The 17,331-nt window shown below is 41.7% G+C and overlaps 1 protein-coding gene across 6 annotated transcripts in view; it reads right to left on the reverse strand.

The window, feature by feature from the left end:
• The window catches only part of CCDC171 (coiled-coil domain containing 171), a 304,667-nt gene that overhangs the window by 257,351 nt on the left and 29,985 nt on the right, over positions 1-17,331 (reverse strand). For all 6 annotated transcript variants that reach the window (XM_058672681.1, XM_058672678.1, XM_058672679.1 and 3 more), the window contains one exon: positions 5,669-5,815. In XM_058672681.1, coding sequence (XP_058528664.1) covers positions 5,669-5,815 — 147 coding nt within the window. The remainder of the gene's footprint in view (positions 1-5,668; positions 5,816-17,331) is intronic.

Below are 17,331 nucleotides of genomic sequence, written 5' to 3' on the forward strand. Positions count from 1 at the left end.
GACGTTGAGAAAATGAGAGATACAGAATTCAGAACACTTGTTCTAAAGCTTCTTATCAACAATGAGAAGCACATAAAGCAGGCATTCAAGGAATTCAAGGAATATGTCACACTGGAAATGAATCAAATGAAAGCTGATATATCAGAAATGAAGAATACAGTGGAGCAAATTAAAAGTACAGTGTAGTGTCTGCAAAATAGAATGAGAGAGGCAGAAGAAAGAATCTCAGAATTGGAAGATATTTCCTGTCACCAGGAGGAACAAACAAAAAGCTGGAAGCAGAGCTGGATCAAGCCAAAAAAGTTATTCAAGAACTGAAATACACCATTAAAAGGTCAAACACATGAGTTATGGGAGTTCCAGAAAGTGCAGAAAGAGAAGCTGGGTTTACACATGTATTTAATGAAATAAGGGAAAATTCCCCTAACCTAGAGAAAGAATTGGGAAACAACATCCAGGAGGGACACAGAACTGCCAACAGGGCTGAACAAATGCAATCTTCACCACGACACATGATCATCAAGCTCTCTTCAATTGAACATAAGAAAAAGATCCTTCAATGTGCACGTGAAAAAAATCAATTGACATATAAAGAAATGCCAATTAAACTCACAGGAGAACTCTCACAGGAAACTCTACAGTGAAGAAGAGAATGGAGTGACATATTCCAGATTTTAAAAAGAAAAAATTGTCGGCCCAGGATAACATACCCAGCAAAGCTTTTCTTTGTCTTAGAAAATGAAATCAAATTCTTCCACAGTGAAGAAAAGCTAAAAGAATATGCCTCTTCCAGACCTGCCCTACAACTGATACTTACAGATGTTCTCTTGACAGAGAAAAGGAATAGCACCCACCAAAACCAAAGGCAAATGGGAAAAACATCCCAGTAAAATACAACAGAAGACTAAATCAATGAACAACCCATTGCCAAAATGACAGAACCAAATTAATACCCATATTAACCTTAAATGTAAATGGCTTAAATTAATCAATCAAATGTCATAGATTAGTAGACTGGATTAAAAAACAAAACCCATCTATGTGTTACCTACAGGAGACACATTTCACCAACAAAGATCAGTGGAAACTACATCTCATGGGTATTGACTTTTTTTGGGGGGGTGAGGGTTAGGTCACCTCATCAAAATACTTTTTTCTCATCAAATTCTTCAATGACTCATAGATCATACAGTAGCATCATTTTCTTCAAGAAGGTTCTTGATTTTCATTTTCAGCAACACATTAGTCAGTCAGTAGCAAGTTATTTAATTTCATGGTGTTAATTTATTTTTTTTCTTCCTGATGTTGATTTTGTTTTGTTTTTTCTCTCTGTCTCTCTCTCAATGAATATTTTTTCAAAGCATTTAGTGAATAGTTCAGAAAAGTAATAGTAAAAATATAATCAATCCAAAATAATCTATAAGAAAAAAATAATAGAGCAATTACATTTTTAAAAGATTTATTATTTTTACTGGAAAAATATCAGAGTTAGAAAGAGAAGGAGAGCCAAAGATCTTCCATCCATTGGTTCACTCCCCAACTGACAGCAACATCCGGAGAGGAAGCAATCCAAAGTAGAAACCAAGAGGCTCTTCTGGGTCTCCCACACAGGTGCAGGGTTCTAAGGCTTTGGGCCAGCATGTACTTCTTCCCAGGCCATAAGCAGGAGCTGGATGGGAAGCGGAGCAGCCGGAACATGAACCAGCGCCCATATGAGATCCTGCTGCTGATAACTGAGGATTTAGCCACTGAGTCACAATGCTGGGCCCACAGTTACATGTTTTACAGGGGGAGGGGATGTGCCGGGGGTGGGGAGAGGGGAGAAAATCAGTGGTAAGTGATCTACAAATACACCGTAAAGTAGGCATTAGACATTTGTCATATGAGCCAAAACTGGTGTACCGAGCATTCTATCAACAAAAATGAAATTACTGATACTCAGTACTTCTTCACAAGTATAAGCAATTAAAATGTTTTAAGTGATCATCAAATATGATAGTATCCTAAAGACACTTTTAAATGGTTGTTAATTCTAATATTCAGACCATTAACTCTAAGCTAATCCTTATTAATAAGTCATTCATAAAAAGCATAGTATTAAAAGTGGTATAAAATATGATGATCTGAAAAAAGTGTTCACACAGTGAAAAAGAAGTTTGAAATATTGTTGAAAATATAACCACATTTCTTTTATTTCTGTAACCTTATAAAAGAATTGGACTATGTATGGTAATAGTATAATTTCATCTTTGCCAAGTTCATGCTTGGCATTACTATTGAGAATTCCCATATGCCACACACCCAGTTTCCCCCCAATATTGTACATTAATATGATACCCCCGAGCTATACCCAACTGCCTAGGTTGCATTGTACCTAGGCAAGTTTTATACCCCTGGCGCAAAAGTAGCCAACAGCTGGATGGCATTCCGGGTCTGGCATTCTGGACCAACTCTATATTAACTATACAAATGTTTATCTACTCTTTAATGCTAAATCTACAAGGGTTGGGGAGACTGAACAAACTGCCACAACCTACTTGCCAGAGTTCCTGGACCAAGGTGGGGGCCATTGAGAGCTTTTGATACAGGCAGAGCTGCAGTCTTGAGTTTCCTTGGGCTAAACCATTGCACCATCAGTGTGTCCAAGAGCCAGGGTCGATGGCAAAACAGGCAGGGAGACCTGGAAGACCAGTGCCATGAGCTTCCTTGGGTCATGCCACTGCACCTTTCAGAATGTGTGAGACCCAGGACTGAGGACATGCCAGAAAGAAGAGCCTAGAGGGCCTCAACTGAACCAGGCGGCTGTACCCATTGGATTCCACAAGTGCCAGGGTTGGGGACATGCCAGGCAGAGGGGCCAAGTGAGTCAGGCCCCCTCTGGACCAGGCTGCTACACCCACCAGAGTGTGCAAGAAACAAGGCAAGAAACAGGCCAGGCAGGGGGCCAAAAGGACCTTCCAGAACCAGGTCACAACACCCACCAGCACACACAAGAGCTAGGACTGGGGAGAGGCTGGGCTAGGGGCCTAAACAGCCAGCACTGCAGTGCTCTCTGACCTAGGTTGCAGCATCCACCATGTGGACAGAGCCACTACTGCTTTTTGGCATTGGCAAGCACCTCCTGTTGTCCTCAGGCTCATTAGGAATCCAATCTTGGGGTGTATCATCTGGCCTAGGAACACGTGTTACATGGTTAAACCACCTCTGCTGCTGACTCCTACGCAAAGAAGCCAACAATATCTCACAGTAATGATGCAGACGCAGGGGACAGGGCCACGGGCACTGAATAGAAATTCTCTGGCTCATGAGAGAAATTCATATAAGATAGAGATGTCTGAACCCAGGATAAGCAAACCCCATGTCTCTAATCAGCAGGAAGTTAACTATACAAGATGTGATATATCTGTTCCCTTAGTTTAACAGTTGAAAAACTTTGAAGGGAAAATGAAATGAGACAGGTAAGGCCCTTCACAAGCTAGAAGTCACACCCTCATTGCTGATTCACCCTTACCCTAGCACATATTTCCCATCACTGGGGACCTGGACCTGCAACATGAAACCACTTCCCTTCCTAAGATCATGTGAAGACTGGTAATGCAGAGGGATTCTCTCTCTCTCTTCCTGCACACCTGAAACGGTCCTTACTTAGTTCCAACTTTGGATCCCCACCCTATCTTGCAATGACCATCAGGGTCGCTCCAGAACCCCCCACTCCCAAAAAAAACTAACAAACAAAAAATCCAAATAGATAGACAGAGAACAACAGGGAGAGCTTGGAACCAGACAGGAAATGGTCAGCGTGGACTCACACATGCCTTACCAGGTAGGACACAAAGATGAGTTACTCCTCACTGGGGTACTGAGGATTTCTCTGCACACCCCTCCTAAAACTGTTCTGTACTTCAACTGCTGACATATGCCTTGTTAGAGTTATAAGCCAGTTTAGACTATCCTAAAATCTGCCAAGTTCAGCAAAATTAAGCTTCAACACTATAAACTACTAAATACTAACATGAGGATAGACACAAGACAGCTGAACAGCAATCTATAGCCATTTTAAGGTGTATAGCAGCTAGTTCTGTATATAAACTGAAATTGAAATGTCAATGAAGAAGTCACAGGATGTGGTTAAGAACTTGCATTTTTTTGGGGCTTGGCAGCGTGGCCTAGTGGCTAAGGTCCTCACCTTGATCCCATATGGCTGCTGGTTCTAATCCTGGCAGCTCCACTTCCTCTCTATCTCTCCTCCTCTCAGTATATCTGACTTTGTAATAAAAATAAAATAAATCTTTAAAAAAAAAAAAGAACTTGCATTTTTTTTTAACATATTGGTTACTCAACACCACGTCAATTAATGACATAATGTTGCAAATTGTTGTGGATGTTGTGTTGGGGTTTTTAATTGATCAGGATGATATTCTGCCAGCTCTACCTTCAGACCAGAGATGGTCTGCCCAAGAAACCGTTGAATTTATCTGGACAATAAGATGCTGGACTCTATGCTTGATATAGGAATGCAAAGAAAGAATCTTGACTGAATTTGAACTGTAATACTGCAACAAGGTGGAGGAATCCACCATGAGGAGAGGGCACAGGGAGGGGTTGGGAGAATCCCAGAGCCTATAAAACTGTGTCACATAATGCAACGTAATTAATAAAAAAAAAAAAAAAAAACACAGATTTAAAAAATTTTTTCTATGCCAATGTTAAATGATAGCAATGAGTTTAACAAAGTAAGCCTCTAGCACTTATCATTAAATATAGTTTATAAATGTCTATTTCACTAATAAGTATCAAAAATTATGCTTAGGAAAAAAACCTTTGAAACACTTCATTTCTCACAAAGCAGAATAACACTTTTGAAAGAAGATAAATGAACAAATAGTAAATGTATTTTGATCCACAAGTTATTTTTGTCATCATAAAAATCGCATTTTTCACCTGCAAATTGATTTTCCCCATCTAAAATCTCACCTGAAATGTATCTCATAAATCCAGCTAGTACACATAATTCAAATTTTGAAACTAAAATTTAGTATTTTGTCATTTAGAATCTATATAGGGCCCGGTGGCGTGGCCTAGCGGCTAAAGTCCTCGCCTTGAAAGCCCCGAGATCCCATATGGGTGCCGGTTCTAATCTCAGCAGCTCCCATCCAGCTCCCTGCTTGTGGCCTGGGAAAGCAGTCGAGGACGGCCCAGTGCATAGGGACACTGCACCCGCGTGGGAGACCCGGAAGAGGTTCCAGGTTCCCGGCTTCGGATTGGGGCGCATCGGCCCGTTGCGGCTCACTTGGGGAGTGAAACATCGGATGGAAGATCTTCCTCTCTGTCTCTCCTCCTCTGTGTATATCTGGCTGTAATAAAATGAATAAATCTTTTTAAAAAAAAAAGAATCTATATATACCACACATTTTCCTGAACTGACAGGAATGGCTCTCAAATGTCCCAAATATTCCCTAAGAATCAACTGTGAATACTGAATGGATTTTAAACATTAGAAGAAAGATGCATTTGATTCAGAAACAAGAGTTCTCAACAACGCCAAATATAAAACACAAGTAAAATCCCTTTCAAAGATAGTTTCACCGTTTTTGGAAGAAAAGGCTGTATCTAACCTTAGATCACTGAATGAGTGACATGCATGCTGTATAATGATTATAAAACATACCTCGAATTCTTTCCTAAGACGTTCCTCTCGTTGAGTACTAAATTCAAGTTCATTCGCTTGTCGTTGTAAGAGTTCAGAGCAGTCCATGTGTTCTGTTTCTAATTGTTCTACTTTCTTGTGCATATTTTGTACAGCACTATCTTGTTCCTGGAAATAATTCATGCTTGCATCAATAAAGTTTCTATGTCATCGGTGACTAAAAGTTACTCTAGAGAGGACAGTAACTAAACCTGAGCTTCAACCAGAAAAACAGGTTAACCTAAGCAAGAGAGGCCTAGACCTAAGCTATAACACCCAAATATCTAAAAAGCAATTCTAGAGTTTGACACAAACCTGATCATTACATGGCAAAATTAAAATGTGTGTAGCACACTAGAGTGTTATGTCAATTCAACTGACACCAGAGAGGTTTTTTTTTCAAGATTTATTTATTTTATTGGAAAGGCAGATGTACATAGAGGAGAAGAGACAGAGAGGAAGATCCCCAGTCCAATGATTCACTCCCCAAGTGACAACGGCCAGTGCTGCACAGATCCAAAGCCAGGAGCTAGGAACTTCTTTTCAGGCCTCCCATGAGGGTGTAGGGTCCCAAGGTTTTGGGTTGTCCTCAACTGCTTTCCAAGGCCACAAGCAGGGAGCTGGATGGGAAGTGGAGCTGCCAGGATTAGAACCGGTACCCGTATGGGATCTTGGCACGTTCAAGGCGAGGACCCCAACCATTATGCTATCACGCTGGGCCTAACCAGAGAGTTTTTATATAAAGTTGTATTAAATTGTCATGAGATTTTCTCCACTTTTTAAAACTTCTATTTGTTGCATAAATGTATATTGTTCCTTTGTGTGAGAAGGGATGCATAACTACAGTCCCTCCTAGTAATAATCCTTGAGAGATGTTCAGGAGTGCTCACAGTACCAGTGCGTGTACAAGCTAATGGTTCTTAAGTTTTTATCCACTAGATGGCTGTGTTTCATTTCCTTTCATTTCCAGAAACTTTTCAAACCTTTGTTACCATTTAAAGAATATAAACGTCACAGTCTTCCACTTAAATTTCTCAATCTCCCTTTCCTTCTAAATTCAGAAATAATTGAATTTCACTGAAAGTTGAAATGTGACATTAGCATATATATACACATGTATTTTCATACATATGTGTGAAAGTTATATTCCACAATAACTAATCTAGATTTATCATTCTCACTTAAGGTCCTTAACGAAGTTCTTCCTTCCGCATTCCCTTCACCATCATATTCTTACGTACATACATACTTATACATGCTCCCAAGGATTCCCAGCCACTCAAATCACAGCATCAGAATCTGTGTATGTATCAAGCATCAAATATAATTTTTTTTAATATTTACAAAGTTTATTTTCTTGAAAGGCCAAGTGACAGACAGAGAAGTCTGTCTTCCATCTAGCTCAGTACCTAATTGCTCATAGCAGCCAGGGCAGACTTGGTCCAAAGACAGTAAGTAAGCGCAGGCTCCCCTGTGTGTGTGGTGGTGCTTAGGTGCTTGAACCATCTGCTGCTGCCTCTCACCGTGTGTACTCGTAGGAAGCCAGATAAAGCATCAAATATAATTTTCTACTAAATACTCTACTTTGGAAAGTACCCATCCATACAGTATACAGTTAAGGAATGAGAAACAAACTTAATTTCTTCTCTTCACACCCCCTCATTCATTAGTATTCTACAGCTGACCACACACGTAACTCAATAATTATTTTCTTCAGGTCATAGACATTTCTTAATATACAAAAGTTATCTAGTTATACATGTTCAATCTTCACACTCTCAAGGGTAAGAACAAAGCTCAGGGACCAGTGCTGTGGCGCCAGACATTAAGCCACTGCCTGTGCCATCAGCACATGTCAAAATTCCAATTCAAGTCCTGGCTGCTTTACTAGTAATCAAGCTTCCTGTGTTGATGGCTTCAGAAGGCAACAGACAATGGCCAAAATACTTGGTTACCTGCCACTCGTGTGGAAGACCTGGATGAAGTTCCCTGTTCCTGGTTTAACTCCTGTCCCAGCCCTGGTTGTTGCAGCCATTTGGGAAGTGAACTAAAGAATAGATCATCTTATTCATTCTCATTCATTCTCATTCATTCTCATTCTCTCTCTCTCTCTCTCTCCACCCCCACCTGACCGCCTTTCAAATAAAGAAAAAAAAAAAAAAAACAGAAAGAAAGAAACAAAAGAAAGCAGAGCCAGTATAATGGTTTAATTGGTCACTCCTCAACCTGCAAGCACCAGCATCCATATGGTCACTGGTTCGTGTCCTGGTTGCTCCACTTCCCATTCAGCTCCCTGCTTGTGACCTAGGAAAGCAGTCAAGGATGGCCCAAACCCTTGCGTCCCTGCACTTGCATAGGTAACCCAGAAGAAACTCCTAGTTTTGCATCAGCACAGCTCTGGCCATTGCAGAAGTGAATCAGCAGTTGGAAGATCTTCGTCTTTCTCGCTATAAATCTGACTTTCCAATAAAAATAAATAAGTCTTTTAAAAAGAGTATAAAGCTACAAAGCAGAGCAAAACTCTGCCATATTATCTACAACAGACAGCACTCAAAAAATTTACATAACACTTTACACCTAAAAAAATTATGAACAGCCTAATGTAATCTAATTTTATCATATCTCTCCATGTAACCCAGTCTTTTAAATACATAAATCTTAAAAAATGTGTATTCTGTAGCTGTGGTATAGAATGTTCTATAAATATCCATTAGTTTCATTTTGTCTACAGTGTAGATCAACTCTGCTGTTTCTCTGCTGGTATTTTTTTGTCTGGTTCATCTGTCCATGATGAAAGGAGGGTGCTGACATACGCTAATATTATTGTATTATGCTTCTCTTATAAAAATAGGTGTTCCAGCAATATCAGGCCCAGTGCAGTAGCCTAGCAGTTAAAGTCCTCACCTTGAATGTGCTAGGATCCCATATAGGTGTCAGTTCTAATCCCGGCAGCCCCACTTCCCATCCAGCTCCCTGCTTGTGGCCTGGGAAAGCAGTCGAGGACGGCCCAAAGTTTTGGGACCCTGAACCCGCATGGGAGACCTGGAAGAAGCTCTTGGCTCCTGGCTTTGGATCAGCTCAGCTCTCACCCTTGTAACCGCTTAGGGGTGAATCAACGGACAGAAGATCTTCCTCTCTGTCCTCCTCTCTGTCTATCTGATCTTACAATAAACAAATAATACGTTTATCATGTTCAGATCTTCCTACTGAACCGACCCCTTGAACATCATATAGTGATCTGCTGTGGCACAGAGGCTTCAGCCCCTTCTCAGTACACCTATGTCCCATATCTGTGTGACAATGGAATCTTTGCTCCTCCACCTCCCATCCAGCATCCTGCTAATGCTCCTAGGAGGCAGCAGAGCAGACGATGGCCACACATGGATTCCATCCAGCCCTGGGGGAGACCCAGACTGAGTCTCATGGCTTAAGCCTAGCCCAGTGAACTAAAAACAGGAGTTCTCCATTTCTGTCTCTCTTTCTCTGTGTCACTCTGTTGTTCAAATAAATGGTCTAGGGCTAGTGCTGTAGCATAATAGATTAAGCTTTTGTCTGCAATGCTGGCACAAAATTCATTCATATTTCACATAGTACTTTTAGACTAAAGGTGATTTTTATAGTATTTTAGTACACCTGCACTTTGATTGCAACCCATCACATGAGGCCAGGTAAGGAAATTTCCATTTGAAGCACCTTATCAACACTGAAAGGTTTCAGATTTGGGAGGAATTTGGATTTCATATTTTCCATTTTGGGATATTGAATCCTTATCACAAAGAGGCGAAAACACTGACTGCTGGAAAAAACTACCAAAACAAGTAAAAGAACTACAGATAGCAGTATTATAAGGTTCATGTCACATAAATAGCTCCACACTTCCTCTTAGCTTTTTACTTCCTCATTTTCAAAAAGAAATACACATTTCAATCTTAGTTTATACTCAGAACTGGCTGCTATACACCTTAAAATGACTATAGATTACTATTCAGCTGTCTCATGACTATTTTCATTTTAGTATTCAGCAGTTTAAGTGTTGAAGCTTAATTTTGCTGGACTTGGCAGATTTTAGGATAGTCTAAACTGGCTTTTAACTCTAACAAGGCATATGTCAACAGTTGAGGTGCAGAACAGTTTTAGGAGGGGTGTGCAGAGAAATCTTCAATACCCCAGTGAGGAGTAACTAATCTTTGTGTCCTACCTAGTAAGGCATGTGTGAGTCCACGCTGACCATTTCCTGTCTGGTTCTAAGCTTTCCTTGTTGTTCTCTGTCTATCTATTCCAATTTGCATGTGTGCGTGCGTGCATGTGTGTGTGTATGTTTTGGGGTGGTGGGGCTCCAGAGCGACCCTGATGGTCATTGCAAGATAGGGTGGGGATCCAAAGTTGGAACTAAGTGAGGACCAGAGAAAGTTCCTCTCCCTAGTCCTGAAGGAAGCTTACTGTTCCGATGACCTTGGATCCTGCAAGGAAGGGTTTGGGCTTCTTCCATCCCATGTGGTAGATCCAAACGGGGGTGGATGACCTCAGAGTTCTTGGCCTCCGAAGGAGGAATCCACCATGGGGGGAGGGTATGGAGAGGGTATGGGGGAATCCCAGAGCCTATGAGACAGTGTCACATAATGCAATGTAATCAATAAAAAATAATGTAACAAGAAAAAAAGAAATATACAGCCACCAGAACATCAGCTCACTAAACAGTAAAGAATGCACCTCATGTTAAGAACTACCATAAGGCCAAATACTTTAAAGACTGTCAAGGATGGAGAAAAAATCTTCAAAACAGAGATGAACTGCATCTTTGGCAAGTAAAACGAAGATATTACAATCACAGGGCTGGTAGTGAGTTAAGCATTACCTGTAACACCAACATCCCACATCACAGCAATGGTTCGAGCTCCATACGCTCTGCTGTGATTGGTTTCCTGATGATTCAGCAGGGAAAGCAGTAGAAGATGGCCTTAGCACTAGGGCCCTGTTATCCACATGGGGAAACCTTGATAGTATCTGGCTCCTGACTTTGGCCTGGCCCATCCCCAGACACTGAGAATTTGCAGAGGGAAGCAGCAGATAGAAGATCTTTTTCTCTGTCTGCCTCTCCCTCATTCTCCGTCACCTTGCCCTTAGAAACAAAAAAGGGCCCAGCATGGTAGCCTAGCGGCTAAAGTCCTCAACTTGAATGTGCCAGGATCCCATATGGAAGCCAGTTCTAATACCAGCATTCCTGCTTCCCAACCAGCTCCCTGTTTGTAGCCAGCCTGGGAAGGCAATCAAGAACAGCCCAAAGCTTTGGAATCCTGCACCCATGTGGGAGACCTAGAAAAGGCTCCTGGCTCCTGGCTTCAGATTGGTGCAGTTCCAGCCATTGCAGCCACTGGGGGAGTGAATCAGCAGACCAAAGATCTTCCTCTCTGTCTCTCCTCTCTGTTTATCTGACTTTCCAATTTAAATAAATAAATAAATAAATAAATCATATCTTTGGGAGGAAAAGAGATAAACATAAAACAGGAAGTGTATATCAGGGCCAGCATTGTTGCCTGATAGGGAAAGCCACTGGCTACAATGCCAGCATCCCCTTCGGTCACCAGTTCAAGTCCTGGCTGCTGCAGCTGCAGTCCAGCTTCTTGCTAAGAGCCAAGAAAAAGCAGGAGATGATGGTTCAGGTGCTTGGTCCACTGCCACCCATGTGAGAGACCTGGAAGAAGCACCTAGCTCCTGCCTTCAGTCTGGCCCAATCCCAGTGGCTGCAGTCAAACAACATCAAACAACAAGATCGATTCTTTCTCCCTCTTAAACAAATCCTTTTTATTTTTTATTTTTTTTTTTTTTAGTGTGTACTGTAAAAAAAAAAAATACTAAGGACAAGAAAAAAATTAAAAACTTAAAATTAAAAACAAAAATTTTCTAAATTAAAAGCTTAAAAGCAAAAATTGAATTAAAACTCGGCAGAAATACTTCCATCTGCTGACTCATTTACTCATTTTTTATTTGCAAAACTGAGACATGAATCTCCCATCTGCTGATTTAATACAGCAAGAGCTGGGCCAGACCTAATCCTGGAACTGAGAATTCAACCCAGGCCTCCCACGTGGGCAGCAAAGACCCACCTATGTCGGTTATCACCTGTAACTTCCCAGGCTGTACATCAGCAGGAAGCAAGAACTGAAGTGGAGCTGAGATGGCACACCAGTGTCTCAAGCAGCTTCTTAGCCACTGTCCTACACACTTGCCCTGAAAGACTATACCGTAAAATTGAGAAAAACCTCTCGGAAAATAGCGTAAAAGTTTCTAAAAATGGCCAACAGAAGCAATTAGCATCAGAAGGATATCAATTTCATGCCAAACTTACTATATAGCCAATGCAATTCTGATCAAAATTACAGAAAGGTTTCTCGGTAAAAATTGTAACATGTAATTCTTCAAATTCATATGGGGAAGTACAAGACCCTCTCCCTGGGGGTGGGGGGAACAACTAAAGCTATGAGAACTTGGGTACGTGCTAGGGTACAGCGGGTTAAGTTACCAGTACAGCATTGGCTACAATATCAGACCGTCACTTCTCATCCGGTTTTTTGTTAAAGCAGCCTGCAAAGCAGATGACAGCACAAGTGTTTGGGCCCCTGACACCAACTTGGGAGACACAGATGCAGTTCTGGTCTCTGAGCTTCAGTTTGGCCCAGCCCTGGACGGTGCAGGTACTTGGGGAGTAAAAAAGCAAATGGAATCTCTCTCTCAATCTCTCTTTCTCTTTGTCTCTCCAACTATCTCTCTCTGCCTCTGTCTCTCTTTCAAGTAATGAAATGTTTTAAAATAAGGGAACTTCTTCTAATTGTGATTACCCTAAACCTATGGTGAATAAAACAATCTGGTACTGAAACAGACCAATATGTAAGTAAGCCAGATCAAAAAGATTCAACATTTAAGCCATAAAAGAACCTGACATATGATAAATTATAAATCATCATAAAATTATAAACATAGCATTATTAACCAATAAACAAAAAATAGACAACTGAATAACTGGTAAGGGACATTTGGATATTTATATGGAAAAAAATTAGATCATATGCTATATGTAGAAAAAATATATATTCTAACTTTGCTTCATACAAACATAACACTTTTGAAAACCACCACTATAAAGGGAAAGACTTACAAATTCAACTACCTCAATGGGCCTGGCGCAATAGTCTAGTGGCTAAATCCTCACCTTGCATGCTCTGGAATCCCATATAAGTTCCAGTTTGTATTCCAGACGCTCCACTTCCCATCCAGCTCCCTGCTTGTGGCCTGGGAAAGCAGTCTAGGATAGGCCAAAGCCTTGGGACCCGATACCTGCGTAGGAGACCCGGAAGAAGCTCCTGGCTTAAGGTCAGCTTAGCTCCGCCCCTTGAGACCACTTGGGGAGTGAAACAGTGCACAAAAGATCTTTCTCTTTGCCTCTACTTGTCGCTGCAAATCTGACTTTCCAATAAAAATAAACACATTAAAAACAAACAAACAAACAAATCCAACAACCTCAAAATGTTTTTGCGTCCAGTGACAGCCTAGTGGCTAAATCTTTGCCTTGCCTCCACCAGGATCCCAAATGGGCACCAGTTGGTTTGTATCCTGGCTGCCCTACTACCCGTTCAGCTCCCTCCTTGCGATCTGGAAAGCAGTCAAAGATCACCCAAAGCCTTGGGACCCTGCACCTGCATGGGAGACCCAGAGGAAGCTCCTGGCTCCTGGCTTCAGATCAGCTCAGGTCTGGCCAATGCGTCCACTTGGGGAATGAGCCAGCAGACGGAAGATTTTTCTTTCGGTCTCTCCTTCTCTCAATATATCTGTGTTTCCAATAAAAATAAATCTCTAAAAAATGTTTTAAAGCTTCATTATTTATTTGAAAGAAACAGTAACAGAGTGAGGGAGAGAAAGACAGAGAGAGATTTTTCCATGCACTGGTTCAGGCCCTGCATGACAGTAACAGCCAGGGCTGGAGCAGGCTGAGGCCAAGGCTTGGGGAACCCATTCTAGGCCTCCCACATGAGCTTGTGAACAGCATCCACAGCTTCCAAGGCACAGCAGCAGGGGCTGAATCAGAAGCCAAGTATCCCAAGACTGAAATCAGCATTCTGATGGGGAAGGCAGGTGTCCCATAGTGGGTTACATATTAAAATTTAAAACTGAACATCAAATTTAATATAAGTGCTGTTTCTACAAAAAGGATATAAGTATCCAAAGATTAGTAATAAAATATCCATTAACCTATAAATACATAGGAGACATCCAAAAGAAAAAAGACTAACAAGTACAGACTGACGGTTCCCAAAAGAGCAAACACGAACAACCAATCCACAACACGCTCAGCAGCAGCAAAGAGAAAATTTAAGCAAGAACAAAGTTCAATTTCACACACTTCTTAGAAAAGTGTACACCTGAAAAGACAATGAAACTTGAAGGAGTTTTTTTTCCACTAGAGGGAGTTGTTGAACTTAAAATATTTTTAAGTGAGGCTTGTTTCTGCACTGACATTTAACATCCCAGGAAAACACATTGTGCTCTTTGAAAACAAGCTTGTTTTCTTTCCACATCTTCAAGAAACATAAACCAAAAAGTATGATTCTTTATACGTACTCACATAAACAACATTCCTCAGCATCCAAAATATGGTTCCAATTCTGAAGAAAGCTAACTATATATTCAGACAACCATCAGAGCTAAAATACTCCTCTGTGCTAGCCTGCAAAAACATCAGGGAGTCCCGTGGGTCGCAGTGCTTGTCACCCACACTGGATGATCCGGCTTCCATGCCCAGCTCCACTCCTGAATCTGTTTTCCTGCTAATGCCCCTGGCAGCAAGCGAGGTGGTTCAAGTCCTGTGTTCCACCACTCAACATGAGAGATGTGGACTGAGTTCCAGGCTCTCAACTTCAGCCCACCAATACATACGAGTGGTCCTTCTGTCCCCACACTCCTCGCCGTCGGCTCCCAACTCTTTCTTTCAAGTATTAAAACCTTAATTAAGTCTATGGTTTTCTCCTGAAAGAACCAAAACAAACTCCTCCCCTTGAATCCCCAAAGCAAGCTGAGTCCTTCTATCCAAACTAGAGCTTGTTGGGCTGGGCGCTGCGGTGCATCAGGATAAGGCACTGCGTGTGAAGATGGCATCCCTTATCAGATCGCCAGTTCAAGTCACAGATACTCCATTCCCACCCAGCTTCCTGCTAGTGTGCCTGGGAAGGAAGTGGAAAATCGCCCAAATTTGGATTCCTGCCATCCTTATAGGAAACCAGAATGGAGTTCCTGGCCACTGGCCTGAGACTGGTCCAGACCAGGGTATCATTTGGGGAGTGAACTAGCAAGTTCTCCCTTCCTCTCGAACTCACTGTCACCCCACCCTTCAAATGAAAACACATGGGCCTGGCGTGGTAGCCTCATGGCTAAAGTCCTCGCCTTGCACACATCCATATAGGATCCATATGGGTGCCGGTTTGTATTCCCAGTGGCCCCACTTCCCATCTAGCTCACTGCTTGTGGCCTGGGAAAGCAGCAGAGGACAGGCCAAGATCTTGGGACCTGCACCCATGTGGGAGACCCAGAAGAAACTCTTGGCTTCAGATCAGCTCAGCTCCAGACATTGCAACCACTTGGGGAATTAATCCAATGTACAGAAGATCTTCCTCTCTCTCTCCTCCTCTCTGTATATCTCTGACTTTCCAATAAAAAATTTTTAAATCTTTTTAAAAATAAGTAAAAGTATAAGCACAATTTTTTGAAAAAAATTAATATTCATTGTTCTAAGTGTAAATTGGTACTACTCTTCTCGTAATTGGCCTTAAGTGATCTCGGAAGACTCACTACTCAGTTGATGCAGAAAACCGCATAAAATCAAGAAGTTCAAATTTTCATGTCCATCTTAGGAACACTCAAGAAACTGCCCAGGCCATGAAGGTGTGCATATCTGAAAAGCCACCAAGTATCCGAAAGGTACCACATTAAAGAAGCAGTGTGTGAGCTGTCACCCAGAGGGGCTGAACACAGCTTCATTGAACCACAAAGAGTGCTGAATTTCTGTTGCATGTGCTTAAAAATGCAGTATATAGTGCTGAACTTAAGGGTTTGCATTCATGTTCTCTGGTCACTGACTGTACCCACACAAACAAAGCCTGCAAGAAAAACCGGCATATAAGCTCCATAAGCCACATCAAGACGATCCTCACTGAAAAAGAACAGAAATCTCCCAGAAGAAACCAAAGAAACCAAAGAGTTAAGGCCCAGGAATAAATACACCATACAATAAACGCAAATTAAAATTTTTTAAATTACAAAATAGTCATAACTTTATAAAATCTATCATAATTATAAATTCATAAGCCTATGAGTCAGCCATTATATTTCTAGGCATTTAAACAGCAGAATCCATTGTTTGACTGCTTAGAAATATCAACTAGAATGTTACTGAATAACTTTTTAATTAGAGCAAACATTTTTGAAAGCAATAAAATGCCCCCCGACAAGGTACTTCTGAGATACACAAGGCGCTCCACAAAATTCCTGGAAATTTTGCATTATTTTGAATATCCTCTGTCCACAAAGTTTTTGAAGCTCCTTTATATAGAAACACTACTGCCACCGCCCAGCAGCGACACTAAAATGACGAGGCATACTCTGGGGGTCTGGGAAAAGCCAGAACCGCAATCGGACCCTTCACTGCCAAAAGCGGCTGCGTTTAAAACCTTATCTCCGCTGCTCTGGTCCCCATTGGTTTAAGCTGTCCTCTGCCGCTTTTCTTGTCCCCATTGGTATAAGCTTTCCTCCCCGCTTCTCCAGCCCTCTTTCCGCCACCCTTCTTCCCATATTTCTTCCCGTACTTTCTGCTGCATTTCTCCGTTCTTGTCCCCGTCTCTCCGTACTGCTTTTACTGCTTCTGTCTGTATCCCGCTTTTCCAGCCCTCTCTCCAGCACCCTTCCTTCCGCCCGTCCTTCTCCCTTGTCCTGTCTTTCTCCGTCTGCCATCCGCTGTCCGTCCGTCTATCGTCCCCACCTAGCTTTTACCAGCTTTTATATCATTCTCCACCAATCATTTCTCCCCGTGGGTCCACTTGGCGCAATATGATAGGTGAGTAATCACAGCAAGGGAATTAGCCTATCCCTGTGACTTCCTGTTACCTGCTGGGAAGACCAACTCCACCTCCTGGCCCTGGGCCAGCCGCCATCTTGAGACAGCCCCTATCAATCCCGGAGCGGCTTCAGCACCCCGCTCCCCACACACTACACGACAGAAAACCATGCAAACACTAAAAGGATGAGATATGGATACAGAATATTGGGGCATATAATTTCAATTATATAAATACATTAGCAAATGATTCTATATACTTTAATAAGGAGTAAAATTGGAAACGAAAGAGGCAAGACCTTCACCTTTTGAAGTTTCCTGAAACTTGGAGAATTTTTACAGTAACATGTTATTTTATAAATTAAATATTAAAATTCCCTTCATAGTACCTGTGCCAGTCATTTTCTTTTTTTTTTTTTTTTAAGATTTATTCATTTTCGTTGGAAAGTTAGATATACAGAGAGGAGGAGAGACAGAGAGGAAGATCTTCTGTCTGATGATTCACCCCCCAAGTGACCCCAACAGCTGAAGCTGAGCTGATCTAAAG

Source organism: Ochotona princeps, chromosome 14 (genome assembly GCF_030435755.1).
Source record: "Ochotona princeps isolate mOchPri1 chromosome 14, mOchPri1.hap1, whole genome shotgun sequence".
Lineage (NCBI taxonomy): Eukaryota > Metazoa > Chordata > Mammalia > Lagomorpha > Ochotonidae > Ochotona > Ochotona princeps.